General features: G+C 38.5%; 1 protein-coding gene and 1 pseudogene across 1 annotated transcript in view; both read left to right on the forward strand.

Annotated features, from left to right (window-relative positions):
- The first annotated feature begins 1,020 nt into the window (after positions 1 to 1,020).
- Positions 1,021 to 27,748, forward strand: part of ZNF383 (zinc finger protein 383) — an 86,572-nt gene continuing 59,844 nt past the window's right edge. The window contains exons 1-8 of the mRNA XM_055079105.1: positions 1,021 to 1,238; positions 2,059 to 2,125; positions 4,897 to 4,968; positions 8,221 to 8,398; positions 9,592 to 9,680; positions 12,105 to 12,231; positions 12,538 to 12,633; positions 17,454 to 18,599. Coding sequence (XP_054935080.1) covers positions 9,660 to 9,680; positions 12,105 to 12,231; positions 12,538 to 12,633; positions 17,454 to 18,599 — 1,390 coding nt within the window. The 5' untranslated portion in view covers positions 1,021 to 1,238; positions 2,059 to 2,125; positions 4,897 to 4,968; positions 8,221 to 8,398; positions 9,592 to 9,659. The remainder of the gene's footprint in view (positions 1,239 to 2,058; positions 2,126 to 4,896; positions 4,969 to 8,220; positions 8,399 to 9,591; positions 9,681 to 12,104; positions 12,232 to 12,537; positions 12,634 to 17,453; positions 18,600 to 27,748) is intronic.
- LOC112067234 (60S ribosomal protein L17-like) lies at positions 20,652 to 21,207 on the forward strand (annotated as a pseudogene).

Below are 27,748 nucleotides of genomic sequence, written 5' to 3' on the forward strand. Positions count from 1 at the left end.
CTAGATGGAATCTCAACTTCCAGAAACTCAAGATGCTTGGAAGACACTTCCCCTAAAATAACTCAGTGACAGCCTATCCCTTAAGGACAAATATTTCCTTTCCTGCAGTCAGAGTTAATCATAATTCCTTCCAGACAACTTTAATAACTTTGTGGGGTTGGCCTTCATAAGCCCCTGACTCTTTCTCTTCTGGAACACTCTTTCGGTTTTACCCAAATCTGTCTCCCGAAGTGCAATTCCTAACACCCCACCAAATAAACTCTTTTCTTATTTGCAGCCTTCTGCGTTTTCTTGGAAGACAAACGGTACCTATGAAAACAAGATCCCTAAGGCATGGAAGGGTGTGGGATCCACAGCCATACAAGGAACAGAGATATGATTTATAAAACACAAATTTGAAACTGTGTCAGACGAATTGGTTTGCTTCTCCAAAAGGCAAATAAAACTGATGGTACCAGAACATGCACCCTGAAGTATCACTGTTTTCCAGATGAAGAAAATGAGGTAACTCATCCAATTTCACCAATGGACTTAACACAGTGGGGCCATCATCAGAGTCAACACTACCATCCCCAGCAAACACACTGCTGGACTCTCCTGATAACCCGTCCCCATCAGCCCCATTCCAGGCTGTCTGATTACTCTCCTTCAGTTTCCCTGGTGCGGCGGTTCGGGTCTGAGACCCCTAGGTTACCTCTCCCCGATCAGCATAGGTCCCACACCACGGTAATCCACGGAGGAAGGCAAAAATGACGCCTTAGTTAGTCAGTTCGGAATATTCTCAGAGTGAGCTACAACTCTTGGAATAGTCCTGGCCGCCACTCTGTCCTTCACTGAGGCAAGCTCTGTGCAAGCCGCCAACCAAGACAATCTTCTACGTGGGCGGGCGCCTCACCCATTCCAGCTCTAGACTACATTTCCCAGAAGCTCTTGCGGCTCCAATCAACTTCCGGCGCGAATCCAGCGACATTATTCTATTTCTCAGGGAATTTATGGCTCCCTGAGATTGGCCCGGCCCTAGGAGGAAGCTTGTCTCCGGTGTACTGTATCTGGATCTCCAGCCTCCTGGCAGCAATTCCGAGAGGGGAGAAGTGTGGCTTGGCCCAGGCTGTGCAGAAAATCCGAAAATTCGAGCGGATCTGGCTCCGGACTACATTTCCCAGACACCCTGGCGGGTATAGGGCTGACCCTTCACTCGCCTGCGGAACCCTAGGCCTCCGGGGAAGAGGAAGTGCAAGGTGAGCAGCCTAGGTCCTGGGGGCTCGACTAGGTTCCGGAGGTGCACCCCTGGTGGTCTGAAGGGACGGTCCAGGCGGGTCCGGAGTCTCTGGCCTGTATGATTTGATAAGACTGGGGGAGGGTGAAGTGTGGGATTCCATGTGTGCGATTGTGACCTTAGGTGACTGTGCGCGCTGTGTGCGCGTGTTATTGTATATCCCTGTGGTGGGTGTGTCACTGTGACTGACCATGCGCGCGGAGCTCTGTGTGCACGTGTGACTGTGGATATCCTCGTTGTGGTGTGACTGTGAAAGTGTGCGGCTCTGTGTGTGTAGGTGTGACTGTGCCTCCGTAGTGGGACTGAGATTGTGTGTGTCCATACAACTTTGTATCACTGTGTGTGTTGGGGCGGTGGGGAGTGCTGAGAATCTGTGATTATGTTGCTATGGCTGTGTTATCTGAGGGCTGCGTGTGATTGTGGTTTTATGAATGTTAGCAGTACTAAGTGTACTGATGTCTGACTGTGTGAGGATGTGTGAGTGTGATCATGTAACTTTTTGTGGCACTGAGTGTGCGGTTGGAGGGTGCCTGTAATTGTGCCAGGCTAACAGTGTGTATGTCCCAGTGGTTGATGTGTTAGGTCAGGACAGATTTTGGTCGTGGGCAGCAGACTTTTCCCCTTCTGAAACCAGGAATGCTCAGGACAGCCTAGACTCCTCTGACCTCTCTCCATCCTTCCTCTCCATGGGTGGCAGGTGTGGGTCCAGGATAACATCTGATCTGATCAGTCTGAGCCACAAGAAGGGCCTGGCATTTCATGATTCCTTTCTCCTTCCTCAGCTCTGCTTTTCTCAGAGAGGTCCCCAGAGGAGAAGGAGGAATGGCTGTTGACCAAGCCAAATGCAAGGTGCGCTGGGGTTTCCTTTTTGCTTTATAAGTACCCTGGTGCACATATGCATGCTTTCCTAGGGTACAAACATACCAATGGAATTGCTGGGCCATAAGATACGTGTGTATTTTCAAATTTCCTAGATAATGCCAGACTGATTTTCAATATGGCTGTACCAGTTAAATTCTTGCCGGCAGATTATAAGCGTAGTCATCCTGTATTCTAATACTTGGCCAGTTGATATTTTAATTTTTGATGAATCTTCTGATATATCACGTGGTTTTAAAAGTATAACATACATTCCAAAAAGTACAGAAATGAAAGTATATAACTTGATGAATTTTAGAAAATGAGCATATTCGTTTAACCAGAGCTCAAATCAGATCAGGAAGTAGAACATTACCAGCATTCTAGAAGCCCGATTCTTGTTCCATCCACTCACTATCCACCTCTCCTGAAGATAACAATTATTCTGTTTTCTATAGCCATAGATTAATTTTACCTGTTCTTGAATTTTATATAAGTAGAATCACACAATATCCACTCTTTTGTGCTTGACTTCTTTTTATTCATCATTACATTTTACATGTAATATGAATGTACTATTTAATAATATTATGTAGTATGAATATGTGAGACTCATCCATGTTGCTTCATGTAGTATAGGTCATTTATTATTGTTGTTGCTTAAAATTCCATTGTATGAACATACCACAATTTATTTATCCTTTCCATTATCTATTGGTATTTAAGCTGTTTTCAGATTGGGCCTATTATGAGCAAGGCTACTATGAACATTCTTGCACATGTCTTTTTGTGCACATATGAATGCATTTCTGTTGGGTGTATCCCTAGGAGTGAAATTTCTGTGGCATAGGTTATGCAAATATTCAGCTTTAATATATACTGACAGTTTTTCTAAATAGTTGTTACACTCCTGACTCACTCTCATTGTACGAGAATTAGACTGTGGGAGAAGAAGATTTACTAGAGATAAAGAACAATAGTTCATAATAAAAAGCTTAGACTACTAGTAAGATATTACCGTTCTAAATACATAGACCTTCATAAAATGACTTCAAGTATATTTGACAGAAGTAAAAGAAGCAGTAGACAAATCACAATCATAGTGGGGGATTTTTAGCACTTGTTTCAATAGCTGGTAGGACAATCAATAGAAACTGAGTAAAGCTATATAATATTTGGGCAGTGTGATTGACAAACTTGACTTAAATGATATATGTAGAACAGTGTACCTTACAACTACAGTATATATCCTTTTCAGATGCATATGAGACATTTATCCAAATTGATCAGGTGCTGGACCATAAAAGGAATCTCAATAACTTTCAAAGGATTGAAATAATACTGTATATTTTCTGACCACAGTGGAATTCAGCAGAAGTCAATAACAGAATGATATTTAGAAATATCCCAATGTTTGGGATTTAAGCAATTGTATTTATAAATAACTGGTGAATCAAAGAAGAAATTGCAATGGAAATTAAAAATATTTTGAACTGAAAGATAATGAATATAACATATAAATATAACATCAAAATGTGGGGTGTTTCTAAAGCTAAACCTAAAGAAAATATATAGCTGTAAATGCATACGCTAGTAAAGAAGAATGTTGAAAAATTAATGATCTATGTTTCCATCTCAAGAAGTTAAGGAAATAAAACTTAATACTAAATTAAACCCAAAGAAAGCAAAAAAAATAGGAAATAATAAGAATAAGAGCTCAATATAAATTTATGTATATTGAAATATAAAGTAAATATATAATTGAGAAAATTAATAACTCCAAAAGTTTATTTTGGGGAATCAATAAAAATTGATAAACCTCTATAAAAACTTAAAGAAAAAGGGGAGATAAGACACAAATTACCAAATTAGATATGAGTCAAAAAACCACTACGGGATAGATTTAAAGCTGAGCTCCCTGTTTTTGGTCAGTACCTGGGACTAGGTTGTACAGTATAAGAGCATTAGAACCTGAGCTGGTGATCATTAAGCTGAATACCTTTTCAACTTCATCAGACATGTTGATTTCTGTTTTTAGTATAGATTTTTAATTTTGTAACTCAGTTTCTTTTTTTAAAATTATTTATTTATTTTTGGCTGCATTGGCTCTTCGTTGCTGCGCGTGGGCTTTTCTCTAGTTGTGGCAAGCAGGGGCTACTCTTTGTTGCGGTGTGTGGGCTTCTCATTGCAGTGGCTTCTCTTGTTGCGGAGCACGGGCTCTAGGTGCATGGGCTTCAGTAGTTGTGGCCCGTGGGCTTAGTAGTTGTGGCTGGTGGGCTCTAGAGCACAGCCTCAGTATTGTTAGCGCACAGGCTTAGGTGATCCGCGGCATGTGGGATCTTCCCAGACCAGGGCTCAAACCCATGCCCCGTGCTTTGGCAGGCGGATTCTTAACCACTGCGCCACCAGGGAAGTCGTAGTGGTGTTTTTTAAAAAAACTTAAATCTTCCTAATTAATATCACTACATAATTATTAAAGGTTTAATATTGTTAATAAAATGTTCATTTCCTAGGTGATAATGGATTGAGTATGCAGTGAGCTCTCATTTGGGACATTCAGCTTATTTATCATTTTATTTTACCCCATTTCTATTTGGTTTTGTGTGTATCCACTGGTGCGCATTAACTGTGGAATACCTTTTCTATCTTGGGTTATTGTGTGAGGCCGCAGGTATGATGGGTCCTTCCTGATATTGGTACAGTTTTTCCTTTTTCTGGAGCTAACTGGCTTTCTCGAAATATGCTACATTTATACTTTTCAGACTATGCAGATGGAAACAAGCACCTTTTACCAGAAATATAAGCAATAGGATGATAAAAAAAACCCCACAAAGGTAATCACTCACTAATTATAAATAGTTTTTTAAAAAATCCTATTTTTATTCACCTTTTTCTTTTGTGGACTTTATAACAGTTTTTCTCTCACATGTTATTATGGATTTAACAACATATTCCAATGTATCAATTAACTGATAGTTGTCATAGACTCCATCATAGTACAAGGAGGAGTGGCAGGAGAAGTATCATATATGTTATTGCATAAATTTTCATTACTTGGCCAATGAAAGACCCTTTTAGGAGACTCTTAAAAGGCGTCCTTTTAGCACAACACCTGATATTTCTGAAAATAGCCTTACCTTTTGACAACAGCAGAAGGTTCCAGATCTAACCCCCCCACCAGAAAAATTTTTTCTGTTCTACAACATGCAGTCAGCTATTATCCAGGAACCCTCTTTTCTTTCCTTCTTTCTTTTTTATTTTTTCTCTCATCTTCACTTTTCTTCTTTCCTTCTTGGAAATGAATAAAAGACCAAAAACAGGAGATCTCTCTTATACCTGAGAGTTTGTTGGGCAACAGTGCTGCCACTGTTGGGCTACTTTAAGTGATGCAAGAGCTCAAAAGTTTTGTTTTTAAGGTTTTGTGTTCACATTATTTTTCTCTAATTTTCTTATGTTAAGTGATTTTTTTTCAACATTCAAAATTTCCTCATACTTTGATAGATGACTGGGGGCAAGGGAGTAGCAATTAATTGAGGAGGTAATTAAATTTGAGACATTTCTACAATAAACATATATTATGGAATAACAAGCAAAAAATGCTTTTTTTTAAAGTGATAAAACAAGACAAAAGAAATTTTACACTGAGGTGGGTGCCTCCTTCCTCAGGAAAGGGACTGTGGGCATGACAAGTACCTGAAGCTATTAAATATTAGCTTCATTATACAGTGATTGAATACTCCAGTGGTGATCCTATGACTTCATAAGGCTATTAACTTTCTTTATGACTCTATTAACCTAAAAATGAGCAGGTGTAAGAGTTGGAAAGTTAGAATACAGATAGTGTTTTTGCAAGATAAGCACTTGGTGTTTTGAGCAGACTTATTCTGAATTAAAGTAATTTGGGTAGTGCAGATGAAAAAGTTAACTAGAGTTTACTCAAGAGAAAATCGATGAGCATCAGTCTCTCCAGTTTTGTTGGCCCTAAGCCCTTTCTGTCTTAATTTCTTCCCCAATCCATTCTCCTTGCCCAAACCATGCAAAGATGTGCTGATTCCCCTTTCCCATTAGCCGCTCAGAATGTTTATGCCACCATCAATTTCTTTTCCTTACTAGGAAATAGAGTTATTATCTATTCCACCATGAGTGGAATGCCCTTGGGAAAGTAATGAACTGCAATGGAAATTACATTAGAAAAGCATTCTAAAGAATTGGGTTCTTAAAAACTAACTTTACTCAACATTATTAGTCATAAGGAAAATGTAAATCAAAATCACAATGAGATACCACTTCATACCTACTAGGACGGCTATGATAAAAAAGACAGACAATAAGAAGTGTTGGTGAGGATTTGGAGACATTGCTGGTGGGATGTAAAATAGGGCAAACACTTTAGAAAAGAATTTGGTAGTTCTTTTTTTGCGGCATGCGGGCCTCTCACGGCTGTGGCCTCTCCCGTTGCGGAGCACAGGCTCCGGACACGCAGGCTCAGCGGCCATGGCCCACGGGCCCAGCCGCTCTGCGGCATGTGGGATCTTCCCGGACCGGGGCATGAACCCGTGTCCCCTGCATCAGCAGGTGGACTCTCAACCACTGCGCCACCAGGAAAGCCCAAGAATTTGGTAGTTCTTAAAAAAGTTAGAGTTACCATATGACCCAGCAGTTCTACCTCTAGGAATATACCCAAGAGAATTGAAAACGTTCACATGAAAACTTGTACATGAATGTTCATAGCCATTCACAGTAACCAAAAAATGGAAACAATTCAAATCCTATCAAATAATGAATGGATAAACAAAATGTGATCTATCTACACAGTGGAATATTATTTGCCAATAGAAAGGAATGATGTTCTGATACATCATTCCTTGTCCCATCACATGGGATCGAAACCATGTCCTTCTGCATTGGCAGGTGAATTCTTAACTACTGCGCCACCAGGGAATTCCTGGGATTGACTCTTAATGGGGTTTCTTTTAGGGGAGATGAAAATGTTCTAAAATTGGATTGTGGTGATATACTAAAAAACATTGAATTATATACTTTAAATGAGTAACTTACATGGTGTGTGAGGTATATCTCAATAAAAATTAGTGGATTAGGGGCTTCCCTGGTGGCGCAGTGGTCGTGAGTCCGCCTGCCGATGCAGGGGACGCGGGTTCGTGCCCCGGTCCGGGAGGATCCCACATGCCGCGGAACGGCTGGGTCCGTGAGCCATGGCCACTGAGCCTGTGTGTCCGGAGCCTGTGCTCCGCAACAGGAGAGGCCACAACAGTGAGAGGCCCACGTACCACACACACACACACACACACACACACACACAAAATTAGTGGATTAGTGGATAAAACAATATTGTCTGTGACTTTATAATTGTTGAAGCCAGTTAGTGGGTACATGGAAGGTTTTTTATAGTATTTAAATTCTACTTTTTTTTTTTTTTTTTTTTTTTTTGCGGTACGCGGGCCTCTCACTGTTGTGGCCTCTCCCTTTGCGGAGCACAGGCGCCGGACGCGCAGGCCCAGCGGCCATGGCTCACGGGCCCAGCCGCTCCGCGGCATGTGGGATCCTCCCAGACCGGGGCGCGAACCCGGTTCCCCTGCATCGGCAGGCGGACACGCAACCACTGCGCCACCAGGGAAGCCCTTAAATTCTACTTTTATGTATGTTTGGAAATTTCTGTATTAAAAAGTTAAAACAAAAAACTAACCTAATGCCTAATAGTGAAATACTAGAAGACTTCATAGTAAAATCAGGGAGGAGGCACTATCAACAGTATTATTTAACATTTTTTTTCCCTAAATCTATTAGAAAAGCAGTACTCCATAGGAAACAACTAGAAAACAATTGATTTTTTCTTTCCCATAACTTCTACTATCAAGCTTCTCTGTGGGCCATTTGATTTCTTGCTCATGGATAAGGTTTTCAGTCAGCGTTAGATAATAATGTGTCCATTTCACTGAACTAATCAATACCATAAACTTTAAAGAAAAAGTTTAACCTTCTGACTCCTTGAGCTAGGAGTTTGCAGTGAGATAGCTTTGATGATTGCTTCTCTTTCCTTTTCCTGAACTTTTTCTCCATCCCACTAGGTATTCTCAACTCCATATGGTAAGAGTATGTTTGATTTTGTAAGAAGCTGCCAAACTGTCTTCCAAAGTGGCTGTACCATTTTGCATTCTCACCAGCAATGAATGAGAGTTCCTGTTGCTCCACATCCTGGCCAGCATTTGGTGTTATAAGTGTTCTGGATTTTGGCCATTCTAATTGGTATGTAGTGGAGGGGGCTTTTATTAAGACATTAAAACATATTTTAAAATTATATAGAGAATGTGGTACTGGCAAAATAATAAAGAGGTCACTGAATCAAAATAGAATCACAAATAAATCCAAACATGTATCATCTATGATAAGGTTAGCATTTAAATCAGTAGAGAAAATATATTCCATAGTCATCTATTCTAAGGCTCACTTTTTTTTCTCATTTCAACATACCTGAAATCAGGTTATGTCTTAAATATTTTCTTTCTTTCTTAGTGGCATATAAAATAATGGTGCATTTTAAGTCTTATGAAATATTATTCACATGTGTTTTAGGTACACCAGGGTAGTAGCCCTCTCTGGGGGGAATGAAGTAAGATTCTTAACTCATTTCTTATACTAAAATAAAATTATAATTGATAATCTTATTCCATTGTCTTTTACCAAATAATTTTATACCAAAATAAAATAATAATTGATTAAAGATTTAAATGTAACAAATGAAATCATTAAAATTAAAAAGAGAAATTTATATAAATATGTATAGGTAAGAAAGATCTTACCTCAGAGCTAGAAAAGTTGACATTTTGACTGTTTTGTGTGGGTAAAACACATAAGCAAGGTTTTTTGTTTGTTTGTTTTGTTTTTTAACAAATCAGAGCTAGAACATAAGGATGAGGAGTGCCTCAGTGTGGGTATGGGTGCAGGGGTGTGGTAGGGGGAATTTGACTTTCTCAGGTTTGGGAAATGAGACTTGAGTAGGGAAGTCTTTAGTCCTAATTAGATTGAACTGTGTTCCTGGCCAAAAGCACCATTTAGGTGAGTCTGGCTTGGGGACGAGGGCTGCAGAGGAGGGATCTGCTCAGGGCAGGTCATAGCAGCGCTGTCTTGGGTTCAGAGCAACAACAGCACTGAGATGGGGCAAGGTCTTGCCTGAATCACTGGCTGAGGCAGGAACCTGGGTTGCTTGGGTGAAGGAGGGGCAATATGAGTCTGTGTTTCTTTGGATCGGCTAGCCAGGATCCATCTTACTGCAGCTAAAGCCTGGGGTTTCTGGAGCTGAGATAGGAGGGGGATTTATTCCATACTCCCACTCACTAGAGTTATATCCTAAGACCAAGGGAAGTAGAGGTAGTTTTGCCTAGAGAGTCTGAAAGCTGTAAAGCCAGAGTTGTTTCTAGAGCATTTCTTTACTTCCCCAGGCCTGCCTTCTCAGAACACTATCCTTTTCCAGGAGAACAGCCCCAAGGAGGAGTGATCATCTCCTGTAATGCTGAAAGCCATGGCCCAGGTGAGTTAGATGATGCTCTTTCTTAACTTCCTGACATTCAGTTCTTTCTAAGAAAAAAAAAATTTTTTTTTTTAAAGGGCATGTGAGCGTTTGCTTTCTTTCTCCTGACATTTCTGGCTATGAGGGTTCTTTCAGGTCCTGGTCCCTATTTCCTCTCATTCTAGTCAGATAATCCTATTATCATTCCTAAGTGCTCCTCTTCTTTTGACTCCGTTTTAATATTTTCATTCAGTAAATAATTGAGCATCTCTTCTCAGCCCTCTCCCAGGGACTATGATGGAGAAGAAATGCATTTTCTTAAAGGAAACAGGAGTAGATTTGTAGAATAAACTTGTCCTGTCTGGGCAGTGATTTGACGAGGTGGACGTATGAGTTGCTTAGCTGAGACAAACATGGAAAAGCCAAGATTATCTCTATAGATCAGTATTCTCCAGTAAAATAGGATGGGAGGTGGTATTGGTAGCTCCAAATGTTAGAGTGTTACAAGGTCTCCTGGTTTATGGGGCTTGGAGGATTGTTGGGTTGGTAGCTGATACAGGCAGATCTCTGTGACTCTTTTAGGGTATCCATGAAGAAGTCCAATTTAACTTTGAACAGGAAGTGTGAGTCATGAGGAATTTCCAAATGAATCACCAATTTTCTTTATCTCAGAAATAAGGATAAGGATGATGGATGATTATAGTGAGTTCAGCCACTTCATAAATTGTTGAGATCAGAGGTCTCAGAAGAACCTTCTTTAGAAAGCTTTGTTATAATAAATTCCAGACACAGAAAAGTAGTCTTGTGAACTACCATATGCTCACCATTAAGTTTCAATTATTATCAACTCACAGTCAATCTTGTTTCATCCATACCTCTACTTGTTTCTTCCATGCACACTCCCTTAACCTCACTCCCACACACAGGATTTTTTTGAAGCAAATTCAAATTGGTATGTATCTCTCAAGGATAAGGTTTATTTGTTTGTTTATTTATTTATTTATTTTTGTGGTACGTGGGCCTCTCACTGTTGTGGCCTCTCCCATTGCGGAGCACAGGCTCCGGACGCGCAGACTCAGCGGCCATGGCTCACGGGCCTAGCCGCTCTGCGGCATGTGGGATCTTCCAGGACCGGGGCACGAACCCGTGTCCCCTGCATCGACAGGCAGACTCTCAACCACTGCGCCACCAGGGAAGCCCAAGGTTTATTTAAAACAACAACAACAACAACAACAGTATGCCATTATTGCATCCGAAAAAGTTAAAAATCATTTGTTAATATCAATATCCAGTCAGTGTTCAAATTTTCATAACTGTCTACTTTTAAAATCATTTATTTGAATTAGAATCCAGAGAAGGACTGTGCATTGCAATTGGTTGATATGTCTCTCCAGTCTCTTACTTTGTAGGTGCCCCTTCCATCTCTTTTCTTTCTGTGCAGTTTTTGTTGTTGTTGGGAAAGAAAAACAGATTCATTTGTCCACTGTTTGGATTTTGCTGATTTCTTCTCTGGTATCATTTAAGTGTTTCCTGAGAGACAGTAGTTAGGTCTAGAAACGTGATCAGATTCAGTTGGGATTTTTTTTGTCAGGAATATTTCCTAGGTGGTGATGTGTGATTCCGTTAGGGGGCATATTATTTCTGGTTCTCTTTCCTTTTGTAATGTTAGCCACCAGTGATGATTATTGTCTAGATTTATTAATTCATTAGAGGTTGCAAAATGATATCTAAATTCTGTCATTCCTTCTTCATAGATTAGGTAGAGTACTATCTGTAAAGTAAAACGTCTCATCAGCTGTTTGGTTACCCTAAAGGACAGTTTGTATGGGAAAGAATGTTTGATTCTTACCCCTTATTTACCAGTTTTTAAAATAATGAGTTGGTTTTTTAGAATCCTACAAAGATGGCTAGTAATTTTTTGTTCAATATTATTATGAGCTCATGGATTTAAACATTTTTGATCTCATCAGTCCATTACATTTGATCCTCAGATTATGCTGTCTTTGGCCAATGGGAGGCTTTTCAAGTAGGTTCCTGAGTCCTTTTAACGTGATTCTAGTAGTTTTTGATAGTTCTCTTATTTTCTGATACAACAGAATGTTCAGACTCATCCTGTGCATTTGACTCAATTCTGAAATTGTCTCCTTCCCAACTTTGGTTACTTTTATTTGAATACGATACTTAGAGACTACAATCTAGACACTAGGGATACTCATTGCTACTGGGTTAATTATTGTTTCTAGGCCTTTTCTATGGATTGAGTGACGAATATTTTTTTAATACAAAATAAACTGACAACTCTTGCACCTATTTCTAGGATCTAAAGATTCTGGTTCTTAGTGACACCAATTTAATTGCTCTTTGCTTTACTCCCAAATATAAGCACAGTAGTCTCTGAAATATTTCTTTTTGTTACACAAATAATACACGTGTCTGTTGTTTCAGGGATCAGTGATGTTCAGTGATGTGTCTATAGACTTCTCTCAAGAGGAGTGGGAATTCCTGGACCCTGCTCAGAGGGACTTATACAGAGATGTGATGTTGGAGAACTATAGCAATCTGGTGTCAGTGGGTAAGGGCATCTATCCCAGTAATTTTGAGTTCTCTGGAATGTCTGTTTCTTCCACAGTGAATTTCTCAGCTGCTTTTCGAGCTACCAGCTGAATTTCTGCTCCCTGTTCCCAAGTAAATGGTTTGAACTGAAATGAAAAGGAAGAGTGGGAAATGGGCAGCTCCAATTGGCTGTGGCTGAGCTTCATCTTCTTTGTTTGACTGTTCCTGTAGTGATCTCTTCCTTGATCATCAAGGGACTGGATCTTACTTCTGGATCTGATTTACCCACAGCATAACCATGTTCCATATCTTTTCTTGTGAGCAGGACTTTACATTCCTAAGCCTCAAGTTATCTCCTTATTGGAACAGGGGAAAGAGCCCTGGATGATTGGCAGAGAGCTGACAAGAGGCCTGTGTTCAGGTGAGTGAGAAATGATTGGACAGAAGCAGGGCACTACAGGCAATAACTCAGTTGATCAGTGAAGAAACAGCACCTTTGAGATGTTATCTTGGAAGCTCCCATCAAAACCGTAGGCCTGTGGGAAAAACTAAGTCTTTTTAGCGCGAGTTTACAAATGACCTGTTTCATTCCTTCCCTCACTTACTGCTCTTTCTACTACTCTTCTCCGCTCCCCCTCTTAATTTCAAGTAGAAGGTGCGCTTCACATCCCCCACAAAGAAAAGTCTTTTACCCATATTTTAGATTCAGTTCCTTGCTAGCTTTTCTTCCTCTTGGACTCATCTAAATGTTTTCTGTTACCACTCCCAAAATAGTATATGTGAGTGTGCGTGCGCGTGGGCGCGTGTCTGCAGGTATCTGCACTGCCCCTCCCCTCCAAGTACTAGTCTTCCTTATAGCTGCTGGCCAATGATTTGGATTCCTTTGGATAGAATTGAGGGAGTTCATGAACTTGGATGAAAAGAAAAGAATGCATCTTTATATTTAGTATCCTCTAATTGAAATTTAGCATTTCTTCCTGTTATGGTATATGCAACAAACCGTAGTAGTGTTAGTAGTTCCTGTGACTTTGACATGAATGGAAGTCACAGATATTTTCATATCATTTTATTGTTGCTGTAGACATATTGAAATACCATTTATGCTTATCACTATTTCAGAATTACTATAGTATTAGGCTCACTGCTAGGTCTTACTGTTTACTGTGTTAATAAAGAAGAAGACTCCAGGCAGAGGGAAGAACCCCTGTGAAGGCCCTTCTAGGAGGGGAAAACTTGGTGTGTTTGAAGAACTGAAAGAAAGCCAGCGTTGTTGGGGCCCAAGAACAAGCATGCGTGGAGTGTGAGTCGAGATTGGAGAGACCAGTAGGAACCACATTATTCAGCCTTTGCCAGTGGTTATGAGGAGTTTGGATTTGGGGCAGTGGAAGGCCAGGCCAAATGTCATTTTCGTGCCTGAAGAGGTTAAAGACTGTGAGAACTTGGTGGGGATCTGGGTTAGGAGGCTTCTTGAGTGGTCTGAGTAACAGATGATTCTGGTTTGGAATAGGGTATTGGCAGTGGAGATAGAAAAGCTACTGAAGAGCTTAACTAGATGAAAGTTGCTGAAAGATCCTATGGAGGTAGGAGGAAAAAGAACATGCTGAAATGAATTCCCTGTTTCTGGCTTGAGATGTTCTAATAGGCTCCATTTTGACATCTTCACACTGTTTAATTTGCCTAAAATCTCCATTTTGGGTAAGAAATTCCTTTATAATAATAGTTATCAAATACTGAACACTTTACTCAAAGACATTCACTTACACTTTTCCTCATGCTCTTAGTAATCATGAATTAAGGATTATCTCCCTTTTACAGGTGAAATGGGGACTAGAAAGATTAAATAGTTGCCTAGGAACCTATAGTAAGTAACTCTCAGTGTTGGGACTCAGCTCTCATCAATCTGCTTCTGACTCCTGTCATCTTTCCATGGTAGTATATTGCACTGTGTCTTATTATTTTTTACAATCCTTGTATGAAACTCCTGAGAATTATTTTTCCCTTATATTGTTCTTTTTTTTAATTGAAGTATAGTTGATTTACAATGTTGTGTTAGTTTCTGGTATACAACAGAGTGATTCAGTTATACATATATATTTTTTTCAGATTCTTTTTCATTATAGTTTATTGTAAGATATTGAATATAGTTCCCTGTGCTATACAGTAGGACCTTGTTGTTTATTTTAGGTATAGTAGTTTGTATCTGCTAATCCCAAACTTCTCATTTATTCCCTCCCCCCATATTTCCTCTTTGGTAACCATAAGTTTGTTTTCTAGGTCTGTGAGTCTGTTTCTGTTTCGTAAATAAGTTCATTTGTATCATTTTTTTAGATTCCATGTATAAGTGATATCATACGGTATTTGTCTAGCTTACTTCACTTAGTATGATAATCTCTAGGTCCATCCATGTTGCTGCAAATGGCATTGTTTCATTCTTTTTTATGGCTGAGTAATATTCCATTGTGTGTGTGTGTATGTATGTATGTATGTATGTGTGTGTATATATATGTACCACATCTTTATCCATTCATCTGTCAATGGACATTTAGGTTGCTTCTATGTCTTGGCTATTGTAAATAGTGCTGTTATGAACATTGGGGTGCATGTATCTTTTCAAATTATAGTTTTCATATTTTCTGGATATATGCCTGGAGTGGGATTGCTGGATCGCATGGTAACTCTATTTTTAGTTTTTTAAGGAACCACCATACTATTTTCCATAGTGGCTGTACCAATTTACATTCCCACCAGTAGTGTGTAAGGGTTCCCTTTCTCCATACCCTCTCTAGTATTTATTATTTGTAGACTTTTGGATGATGGCCATTCTGACGGTTGTGAGGTAATATCTTATTGTGGTTTTGATTTGCATTTCCCTGATGATTAGCAATGTCGAGCATCTTTTCATGTGCCTTTTGGCCATCTGAGTGTCTTCTTTGGTTTTTTTTTGGCTGCGTTGGGTCTTCACTGCTGTGTATGGGCTTGCTCTCTAGTTATGGCAAGTGGGGGGCTACTCTTCATTGAGGTGCACGGGCTTCTCATTTCAGTGGCTTCTCTTGTTGCAGAGCAAGAGCTCTAGGTGCACGGCTTCAGTAGTTGTAGCACGTGGGCTCAGTTTGTTGCAGCACACGGGCCCTAGGGCGTGTGGGCTTCAGTAGTTGCAGCTAATGGGCTCAGTAGTTGTGGCATGTGGACTCTAGGGTGTGCGGGCTTCAGTACTTGTAGCACACAGGCTTAGTAGTTGTGGCTTGCAAGCTCTAGAGCACAGGCTCAGTAGTTGTGGAGCACTGGCTTAGTTGCTCCACGGCATGTGGGATCTTCCTGGACCAGGAATCAAACCCGTGTCCCCTGCATTGGCAGGTGGATTCTTAACCACTGCGCCACCAGGGAAGTCCCCTGAATGTCTTCTTTGGAGAAATGTCTATTTAGATCTTCTGCCCATTTTTTGATTGGGTTGATTTTTTAAAAAAATATTTATTTATTTATTTGGCTGCACAGGGTCTTAGTTGCAGCATGTGGGATCTTCATTGCTGCATGAGAACTCTTAGTTGCAGCATGTGGGATCTAGTTCCCTGACCAGGGATCGAATTCAGGCCCCTTACATTGGGAGCACAGAGTCTTAGCCACTGGACAACCAGGGAAGTCTCGATTGGGTTGATTTTTTGATATTGAGCTGTATGAGCTATTTGTATATTTTGGAAATTAAACCCTTGTTGGTGGCATTGTTTGCAAATATTTTCACCCATTCCATAGGTTGTCTTTTCATTTTGTTTATTGTTTCCTTTGCTGTTGCACTGTGTCTTGTTTCTCTCTGTCTGCCTTAAACTTCAGCAGTCTCCCCTCTCAGTCACTGCAGTGGTACATGAGCAAGTCTCTCCCTTGTCCCGAGATCAGCATCACAGAATTCCAAGGCAAACAGTATTTTCACTGAATCCCCAGCACATAGCATGCTCTGAGTCTTCCCTATCTGCCACTCACATCAAATCAGTTCATTGACTTATCTTAGGCTGTTCCCTCACCTGGCTGACCCTCTGTAATCACTTTTAAATTGCATCTAGTATGCCCTTTATTATGGACCCTATTCTGTTTTATCCCCAACTGGGTGTACTGCAGTTTAATTCTGACACTAACTACCCAGCTTAGACCCCACAGGTTAACAGCCAGTCTTACACAGACTGCCCTCACTTCTGACACCAGCTGCAAGTCTCAGGGGTTCCTCAGACCACCCACACTTCTGACCAACTGGCTATAAATTCGGGATTTCCATGGCCCCCTGCGGGCTTTGCTAGAATGCCTCACAGAACTTAGGAAAGCTCTATACTTACAATTGCAGTTTTACTGTAAAGGATACATATCAGATGAGTTAGGGTAGGCTTCTGGAGGCAGAGGTTGCATACCCTCTCCCTGTGAAGTCAAAGTGTGTCACCCTCCTGGTGAAGTGCCTCAGTGTGTTCACCAACTAGAAATCTCCATTGAGCTTTGGTGTCCAGAGTTTTTATTAGGGCTTAATTACATTGGCATGATTGATTAAGGCATTGGCCACTCAATCTGTAGCCTCTCTCTCCACCCCAGAGGTCAAGCAGCTGAAAGTCCCAACCCTCTAATCATATGCTGGGTCTTTCCAGTGACCATTCCCCATCCTAAAACTATCTAGGGGTCCACCATGAGTCACCTCATTAGCATAATGAAAACACTGCTATCACTCAGGAAATTCAAAGGGTTTTTGAAGCTCTGTGTTAGGAACTGGGGACAAAGATCAAATTTATACTTTATTATACCACAGAGCCCAAGAATCTCCCCCTATATGCATTTATTCCTCTCAGTTGACCTTTAATGGAGGTAACAAATTGTCCACTTTTTGTAATATATATAGTATGATGATGTACTCTGTTTCTTACATACACATACATACAAGCTTATAGAGATGTATATATAACTAGTCATCTTTTAATACACCCAAGCATTGTATGTTTATCAACTTTTCCAGATGATTCTGATCCACATCAGTATTTGAGAATCATTGTGGTTTCCTATTTCCATAGTCTCCTCCTGCTGCTTCCTGCATTATATCTCCTTAATTTTGTGCATTTCTTCTCCATTTTTCAGATTAAACAGATATATTTGAGAACTCTATGTCATTCACTACCAGATATTATTTTCACTTTAATTTTTCCATTTCTATTATAAAAGTTTAACTTTTCACAAATGAGGTGAGGGAAGAATATTTACCATTTTATTTTCTTTCAGATCTGGAATCAATGTGTGAAACCAAGTTATTATCGCTAAAGAAGGAAGTTTATGAAATAGAATCATGCCAGAGGGAGATGATGGGACTTACAAAGCATGGCCTTGAATACTCCAGTTTTAGAGATGTTTTGGAATATAGAAACCACTTTGAAAAACAAGTGGGATATCAAAATGGGCATTTCAGCCAAGAAATATTCACTCATGAATACATGCCCACATCTATTCAACAGACATTCTTTACTCTACATCAAATAATTAACAGTGAAGAGAAACCATATGAATGTAAGAAATGTGGAAAGATCTTTAGTCAGAATTCACAATTTCTTCAACATCAGAGAATTCATATTGGCGAAAAATCTTATGAATGTAAGGAGTGTGGGAAATTCTTTAGTTGTGGCTCACATGTTACTCGACATCTGAAAATTCATACTGGTGAAAAACCCTTTGAATGTAAAGAATGTGGAAAGGCCTTCAGCTGTAGCTCATACCTTTCTCAACATCAGAGAATTCATACCGGTAAGAAACCCTATGAATGTAAGGAATGCGGGAAGGCCTTTAGTTATTGCTCAAATCTTATTGACCATCAGAGAATTCACACTGGTGAAAAACCGTATGAATGTAAAGTATGTGGAAAAGCCTTTACTAAGAGCTCACAACTTTTTCAACATGTGAGAATTCATACAGGTGAGAAACCCTATGAATGTAAGGAATGTGGCAAAGCTTTTACTCAGAGCTCAAAGCTTGTACAGCATCAGAGAATTCATACAGGTGAGAAACCCTATGAGTGCAAAGAATGTGGCAAAGCCTTTAGTAGTGGCTCAGCACTTACTAATCATCAGAGAATTCACACTGGGGAGAAACCCTATGATTGTAAGGAATGTGGGAAGGCTTTTACTCAGAGCTCACAACTTCGTCAGCATCAGAGAATTCATGCTGGTGAGAAACCTTTTGAATGTCTTGAATGTGGGAAGGCCTTTACTCAGAACTCACAGCTTTTTCAACATCAGAGAATTCATACAGATGAAAAACCATATGAATGTAATGAATGTGGAAAGGCCTTTAATAAATGCTCAAACCTTACTCGACACCTTAGAATTCATACTGGTGAAAAGCCCTATAACTGTAAGGAATGTGGAAAGGCATTTAGTAGTGGCTCAGATCTCATTCGTCATCAAGGAATTCATACTGATGAATAATAAAAACTAAAGCTCTTGTCACCTTCCTGATATTTTAAACAACAACAACAAAAATTCATGTGTGATAGTTACCCTCTTTCACTATTTTTTGTTTCTTAATTTTATTTTATATTTCTTTTTAATCCAAATATATTTTACTCTAAGTTATGAATTTGGATTCTAAATTGATATTTGCCTGTCCCTCCCCCTTACTTCCCCCACCCCATCTTGTACTAACGGCAGTTCAACAATTTTTTCCTTTCCTATTATTTTGTTCTACCTTCTTGGAGATAGATTATATTACTGTTTATATTTGCTTGAGTCTCAAGGCTATGCTTTCTTCTCTGATATATATATTTGTGCTTATACCAACATCACACTGTTTAAATTGTGTGATCTTGTATTTTGTAATTCCTTGTAGAATTAATTACAATATAACCATTTTTTGAAGTCACTGTTAGTCTTTTTGTTTCATTTCACAAATTTATATTTTTTATTATAAAACAGAATATCAGGAAACTAGAAATTAAAAAAGCCAAGATTAATTGTAATCATACGAACTATAGATGATGACTCTCAAGTTGGTAGAGCAAATCCTACCAGAATTGGTTTTTAAAGAAAATGTAGTCATGGTACACATGTTGCACCTTCACCTGGTACACATGTGTTGGCTTTTATAATGTTACAAAATATGATTGCCATTTCAGTAAATATAGATTTTTATCTTTATCGATGTACTTAATGACTTTTTTAAATGACCTTATTTATTATTCATGTTATGGTTGCATCTAATTGTTTTCAGTTACAAAATCTTCCCTGACTAATATGACCCAAAATTTATCTTTGGATGCTTGGTTTTTTCCTTTTAAAACATCTATTTTAGTTGCTGAAATTATCCATATTTTCTCCTTTATAAACTGTTTTGTTCCTTTTCATCAACCCTAACCGTAAGCTCATACTAGAAAGGTAATTAACTACTGTTACCAGTATTATTTATGCTTCCAGGTTTTTTTAACTTTTTACTTGTATATGTTAGTGACATTTTATTTTTTATGTATTAGTAAATATAATCATGTTCTATGTATTGGTTTGTTGTGAGGATTCAATGGGTTAATAAAGTGTTTAGAACTTTTCCTATCATGTAGTAAATGTTTAGTAAAAGTTTTCCACTATTATCATTGATACACCCATTTTCATAATTATCATCATTATTATTTGTGGAAAGGATTTTAACCATGTTGTATACTTTTGTCTAAATCCAAGAATTAATAATGAAAAAAGAGAAATGAGTGTAATGAACATAGGAAAGCTTTTCCAATCACTCATTATTCTGCATGAAATTTCAAAAGGGAAAAAAAATGTTTGCGTTCAGACTTTATTTTCTATGCTGCACCAAGACTAATACCCTGTGGATACAATGATGGGTAGTTGAAAGCATAGTCAAATAAGCAGGAAGAGATAAGAATATTTTTCCTAATAATTAGTTCCCAAAAAAGAAAATATACAGGGCACATTATTTGACCAGAATGGGGGAGACAGTAACAAAAGGATGGCCAGCAAATATCTGAATATTAATTTAGTGTCCCCTCTTGATTAACATGGGTTAAGGAACTAAAAACTTAATATACACATTATTTAAACATGAATGAATATGAGAACACAATTGAAAACCCTGTGGGACTTCCCTGGTGGTCCAGTGGGTAAGACTCCATGCTCCCAATGCAGGGGCCCAGGGTTCAATTCCTGTTCGGGGAACTAGATCCCACATGCATGCTGCAACTAAGAGTCCACATGCCACAACTAAGAGTCTGCGTGCTGCAACTAAAGATCTCGCATGCCGCAACAAAGATCCTGTGTGCCACAGCTAAGACCTGGCCCAGCCAAAATAAATAAATAAATATTTTAAAAAAAACAAACCTGTGAGTGGCAGCCAAAGTTGTATTGGAAGTTTTATAACCCAGTATGCCTGCATACATTAAAATACTAGACTTTTCCGGGAAGCGGCCTGAGATGACCTCTAAAAATGGTTCGCTATTCACTTGGCCCAGAAAACACCACAAAATCATGCAAGTCAAGAGGTTCAAATCTTTGTGTTCACTCTAAAAACACTCGTGAAACTTCCCAGGCCATTAAGGGTATGCATATCCGAAAAGCCACCAAGCATCTGAAGGATGTCACTTTAAAGAAGCAATGTGTGCTATTCCGTCATTACAAAGGTGGAGGTGGTAGGTGTGCCCAGGCCTAACACTGGGGCTGGATGCAGGGTCGGTGGCCCAAAAAGAGTGCTGAATTTTTACTGCACATGCTCAAAAATGCAGAGAGTAATGCTGAACTTAAGGGCTTAGATGTAGATTCTCTGGTCATTGAGCACATCCAGGTGAACAAAGCCCCCCAATATGCGGCGCAGGACTTACAGAGCTCATGGTCAGATCAACCCATACATGAGCTCTCCCTGCCACATTGAGGTGATCCTTACTGAAAAAGAACAGATTGTTCCTAAATCAGAAGAGGAGGTTGCCCAGAAGAAAAAGATATGCCAGAAGAAACTGAAGAAACAAAAACTTATGGCCTGGGAATAAATGCCGGAAAAAATAAATGCAAATAAAAGTAAAAAAAATAAAAAATAAAATACTAGAAAGATCATTAATAAATAAAATCAATATAGAACCCAGGGAGATAAAACAAGCAAAAATATATCTAAATCGGGTAGAGAAAGGCATTATTAGTTATAAAATGCAGAAATAAATGGCAGAAACAAGTAAAAAATCTAAAACAGAAAATTTATTTGACTGAAAAAAAGTAGACAAACTAGTGATTCAGGTGGGGGAGTACAGATGATGAATGAACAGCACTGTGAATGAGACATTGAAATGACTACATATTTAAATTTAAAAGGACACTATCTTTCTGGGTGATTAAAATGTTCTGGGATTAGTGGTGGTGTACAACTTTGTGAATATACTAAAAACCACTGAACGGTATACTTTAAAAGGGGGGTGAATATTACGGTATATGAATTTTAGCTCAAAAAATTTAAAAGTTAGTACTATAGACATTTTTATAATATATCTGAAAATCTGGACAAAGTGTCTGATTTTTATAAAGAAATTGGATTGACTTGATATCAGAATTGACTAGAGAAGAAGTGTAAAATCTTAACAGACTCCTTTCCAAAAGGAACATTTTAAAATTAAACCAAAAAAATAAATGTCATGGGAATTCCCTGGTGGTCCACTGGTTAGGATTCTGCGCTTCCACTGCTGGGGGCCAGGGTTCAATCCCTGGTTGGGGAACTAAGATCCCGCAAGCCTCAAGGCACAGCCAAAAATAAAAATAAAGTAAATTTTTTTTTTTTTCTTTTTTTGTGGTATGCGGGCCTCCCTCTGCTGTGGCCTCTCCCGTTGCAGAGCACAGGCTCTGGACGCGCAGGCTCATTGGCCATGGCTCACGGGCCCAGCCGCTCCGCGGCATGGGGGATCCTCCCAGACCGGGGCGCGAACCCGGTTCCCCCGCATCGGCAGGCGGACGCGCAACCACTGCGCCACCAGGGAAGCCCAAAATAAAGTAAATTTAAAAAACAATGTCACACAGCTACACTAGAGACACCAAATTAGATATATTTATAGATGAGACTATGAAATGTTTTAGGAACTCTTCCTGGACATAGACTGAGGTAGCAAGTTACCTGTTTTTATGAATCTGTCATAATCCTAAAGATAAAACTTACTAGGAGAACACAAAAAGATAATATGCCCAAAATCAGTTATGAAAATATGCAATGTTAAAAATTAGCAAATCAAATCTAGTAATCTATTGAAAGGAGATAAATGTTTGTCACAATCTGAATTTTGGAACAAAACATTTCTAATAAATCCTTATTCAAACTTGCTACTCACTTTCTGAAACTTGGAAATCAAATTGATTTAGTTAGCATAGTATTCCTTAGTATTTTAACTCGTGAACCAAATAGATTTGGATAGCAAATGGAATACAACACAAGATAATTCACATGGAATTTCTAGAGTTTAAATAACTAAAGCACTGTAAATGAAAATATATTATCAAGTCTCAATATGTTCTAGCTGCACCCTTCTTTTCTTATCAGTATTTGACAGAACGGGATATATTTTACAAATAAACTTGAGTTATCCTACCTGCTGCAATATCATTCATTTATACCCTGCATTCATTCATTCATCCATTTATACCCTGTCTACTTGTCACTTGAAGAGTCTTTAAAACAGCTAATGAATCCAATCATTGCCATGCATTTAGTATGAGGATGTAGTGGGAGGTGGGAAGGAGGTTGTTAAAACAATCACAGAATTTCAACTCTCAGGCAATTTGAATATAGAATATGAAAGGTGTTCATTCCCATGATAGCAAGAAAACCTGGACAAGGTAAAAATCATACTTTCCTATGGGACTATCTAGGAGTGGTAGTAGGGAGTTCCCTGGCAGTCCAGTGGTTAGTACTCCACGCTTCCACTGTAGGGGGCACATGTCTGATCCCTGGTCAGGGAACTAAGATCCCACATGCCATGTGGCAAAAAAAAAAAAAAAGTGGTAGAAGCAGGGAACTGAATTCCTGATAAAAATAAGCCCTTGATAGGTAAACAGATTGCTGCATGACTTTGCATTCTTGGATCCGGTGCATGGTGTGGGTATGGATATGGATGGATGAAGGTGTAGGCCTGACAGATGAAGAGACTTTGCAGAGATAAAAAGAAATTAGTAGAGCCTAAAGATACTTAGGACTTTTTGGATGGATAAGAATCTGGAAAAAACCCAAATGCAAAAGATTTTAAAAATACTATCAACCAACTTTACCTAATTGACATTTATTTAATGGTACTCTCAATCAGCACAATACACTTGCTTTTCAATGACATAGAAAACACTTAGACTACATGTTGGGCTATTAAATAAGATTCAGGTACTGTCAAAGGAATAACATACAGATTATATTCTTTAACACCAAGCTAAATAGAGTTCAATGGTTTTAACTTTAGGTGTATGATTCACCTAGAATTAATACTTGTGTGTGGTATGAAGCATAGATTAAGGTTCCTTTTTTTCCTCAAATAAATAGTCAGTTGTTCCAGCACTTCTTTTTATTGTTTTTGTTTTGTTTTGTTTTGTTTTGTGGTATGCGGGCCTCCCTCTGTTGTGGCCTCTCCCGTTGCGGAGCACAGGCTCCGGACGCGCAGGCCCAGCGGCCACGGCCCACGGGCCCAGCCGCTCCGCGGCATGCGGGATCCTCCCAGACCGGGGCGCGAACCCGGTTCCCCTGCATCGGCAGGCGGACGCGCAACCACTGCGCCACCAGGGAAGCCCCCCAGCGCTTCTTTTTAAAAAAAGACTTTCATTTCTTCCATTGAGTTACTTTGGTATTTTTATCAAAAATCAGTTGAGCATATATGTACACCTTTATATTAGCAATGTACAATTGTAAAATGAAACAAAAATCAGTTTATAATGTATCAAAAAGTATAAAATACTTAGGAATAAGTTTGATAAAAGATATGAAAGATCTTTATATGGAAAACTACAAAACGTTGCCAAGGAAAAAGACAAAATCTCTTTTTTTTTTTTTTTGTGGCCACGCCACACAGCTTGTGGGATCTTAGTTCCTGGCCAGATATTGAACCCAGCCCTGGCAGTGAAAATGCTGAGTCCTAATCACTGGGTGGCCAGGGAATTCCCTCGATAAGATCTAAATAGATGGAGATACCATGGCTGTGGATTGGAAAACTCAATGTCTTTAATAAAATTTCCCCAAATTTATCTATAGATTCCAATGCCATCCGAGTCAAAATACCAGCTTGCTTTTTATTTTAAATTGATAGAAGTTTTCTAAAATTTGTATAGGAATCCAAAGACCTAGAACAGCCAAAATAGGTATTGAAAAAGAACAAATTGGAGGACTTGTATCTGATTTCAAGACTTGCTATAGAGCTATGATAAACCAATAAAGACTGTGGTGTTTGCAAAGGATAGACAAATCGGTCAGTGGAGTAGAATAAAAAGTTCAGAAATGGACCACAACAAACCCCAGAGTTCGACTTTTTCCTCCTAATTGGCATTAACGTTTGTGAGAAACACACTTGGGAAATGTTTACTTAACTAAAATACATGAGTAAAAAGTAAAGTTTAGGAGATTATTGTAGGTAGTATTTGGGGTTAGGAGTTTTCCATGTCTGTAATATTAGATCCTGTAGAAAGTCTCTATTAGTCCTGCTCTGCAGAAGAAAATGCCTCTCACCAAAGATGTCATAAATCTTTCCTTCCTCTGTAACTTCTCCTCCAGTCATATCTTATGAGAGACTGAATTATGGTAATGTTTATAAGAATAAGTGATATATATTAAATTGCATCATTAAAAACGTTTGAGAAAACCAGTTATTTTTAGTCTAAGGAAGAAAAATCTCCAAGAATTGAAGACTTTAAAAAGACAGAAAATGTATCTGGAATTTCAGTTCAGCACTGGCTTTGTTTCTAGTTCTAATATTTGAATAGGTGCTGTCAGAAATAGAACTTTTCTTTTTTCTTACATGTATACACTTTCAATATATCTTTTATTATATTCCTCTACCAAAATTACAAGAGTAATATGTTTTAGCTACAACTAGTAAAAAATGAAAAAACATATAAATAATATCTGCATCCACCCCAATTCTTTCAGACCTATGTACAATTTCAACAAAGCTTATTTACCTTTTCACACCTTTCTCCTTGCTCCTGCCAACATTACACACATATCTGATTTGTCTTTGTTCAAAATTTTTTAAAATTTTTAAAAAATTTATTTATTTTTGGCTGTGTTGGGTCTTCGTGGCTGCACGCAGGCTTTCTCTAATTGTGGCGAGCAGGGGTTACTCTTCGTTGCGGTGCACGGGCTTCTCATTGCGGTGGCTTCTCTTGCTGCGGAGCATGGGCTCTAGAGCGCAGGCTCAGTAGTTGTGGCGCACGGGCTTAGTTGCTCCGTGGCACGTGGGATCTTTCTGGACCAGGGATGGAACCCACGGCCCCTGCATTGGCAGGCAGGTTCTTATCCACTGCACCACCAGGGAAGCCCTCAATTTTTTTAATGGCATCAGGCTATGCACTATTTTCTCTAACTTGCTTTGCTCAAGCATGTCTAACTTGTACATTCCCCCAGATCAATAAGTATAATCTTACTCTTTCTAAGATTACGTTGCACATTATATTCCTGATGTTGGTTATTTGTGCCTTTTCTTTTTCACTTGATTAGTCTTTGTGGTTTATTACTCTTTTGAAAGAACGACTTTTTGCTTTCTTGATACTCTATTGTGTGGACGTTTCCAATTTTATGTATTTTTCTATTTTGGGGTTTAATTTGCTGTAAAATTCTCATATCATTGATTTTCACCATTTCTTCTTTTCTAATATGTGTATTTACGACTACAAATTTCCCTATAAACTTTACCTCATTCCATTAAGTTTCTTACATTTTATTTCATTATAATGTAAATAATTTTATAAATTCAACCATAAAATTTTCTTTGATCTGTGTTTTTAAAAAACTCTTTATTTTGAAATACTTTTAGATTCACATTAAGTTGCAAATACACATATAGGGAGATACCATGTACTCTTCACTCATTTTCCCTCAAAGGTAATATTTTGCATAACTATAGTACAATAGCAAAACCATGAAATTGACATGGGTACAATCCACAAAATTTAACCAGTTTTCACCAGTTTTATACGCACTTATTTCTATGTGTGTGGTAATAGTTCTATATAATTTTATCAAGGGTATAAGTTTCGTGTAGCCACAATATACAAAACTGTTTAATCCCCACAAGGCTACCTTATGCTACCACTTCATAGCCACATCCACCCCTTCCCATATCCTTAAGCCCTGGTAACCATTAATCTGTTTGCCATTTCAATAATTTTCTAAATTTCAATAATGTTATATAAATGGACTCATATAGCATGTAATCTTTTTGTGATTGGCTTTTTTTCCCCTCAGCATAATTGCCTTGAGAGCCATCCAAATTGTTGCATGTACCAGTTTGTTCCTTTTTGTTGCTGAGTATTTTTCCATGGCATGAATGTACTGCAATTTTTAAACTATTCTTCCATTTGAGGACATTTGGATTATCCCATTTGTTTGTCATTACTATTTTCCTCTTTCTTGAATTATCCTGGATAAAGAACAACTTTTTTTTTCTACTTCCTATCTCTTTTAGCTTGTTAGTTATGAAATTTTTACTCTTTTTCAATGGTTACCATAGAAAACACAGCATGCATCCTTGGCTTAATGAAATCTATTATACATTAGTGCTTTTATGTCTCCTCACAGCATAGAACATTACTTTCTTTTTATTTACTCACACATGCTTTTTTGTGATATTGGTATATTCTTTAATTTTCTACAAATTAAAAACCCTATGAGATATTATTATTATTTTATACATTTCAATATTAATTAGATTTACTGATGTATTTACTATTTTCATTGCTCATTTATTACTGCATCTCTGTGCTTCTCTCTGGTCTCTCTCTCTCTCTCTTTTTTTTTTTTTTTTTTTTTTCACATTTTGGCCGTGCCACGCAGCACGTGGGATCTTAGTTCCCTGACCAGGGATGGAACTGGTGTCCCCTGCCGCAGAAGTGAGAGTCTTAACCACTGGACTGCCAGGGAAGTCCTCTCTCTCTGGTCTCATGTTCCTTCTGCTGAAGAACTCCTTTAGTATATTGTTTTATTGGATTTCTGCTAATGATGAATTCTTTGGAGGGGTTTTGCGGGGTTTGGGGAGTCTTTTTATTTTGCCTCCATTTAAAATACTTTTTTGTCATGCAAAACTTTAAAAACACACAAAAGTAGAGAGACTAATATGTTTGTTGTGTAGCCATCACCCAGATTCAACCATTATCAACTCATTGCCAATCTTGTTTTATCTATTCCCCTACCCACTCAACCCCTTCCCCAATTATTTGAAGCAAATTTCAGACAGATTTAATTTTTCTTATAAATATGTCCATAAATATTTTTAAACATAAGAACTATTTTTTGAATGACATAATCATAATATCATTATCATACCTAAATATTAACAGTAATTCCTTTATATAATCACATGTCCA

Source organism: Physeter macrocephalus, chromosome 17 (genome assembly GCF_002837175.3).
Source record: "Physeter macrocephalus isolate SW-GA chromosome 17, ASM283717v5, whole genome shotgun sequence".
Taxonomy (NCBI): domain Eukaryota; kingdom Metazoa; phylum Chordata; class Mammalia; order Artiodactyla; family Physeteridae; genus Physeter; species Physeter macrocephalus.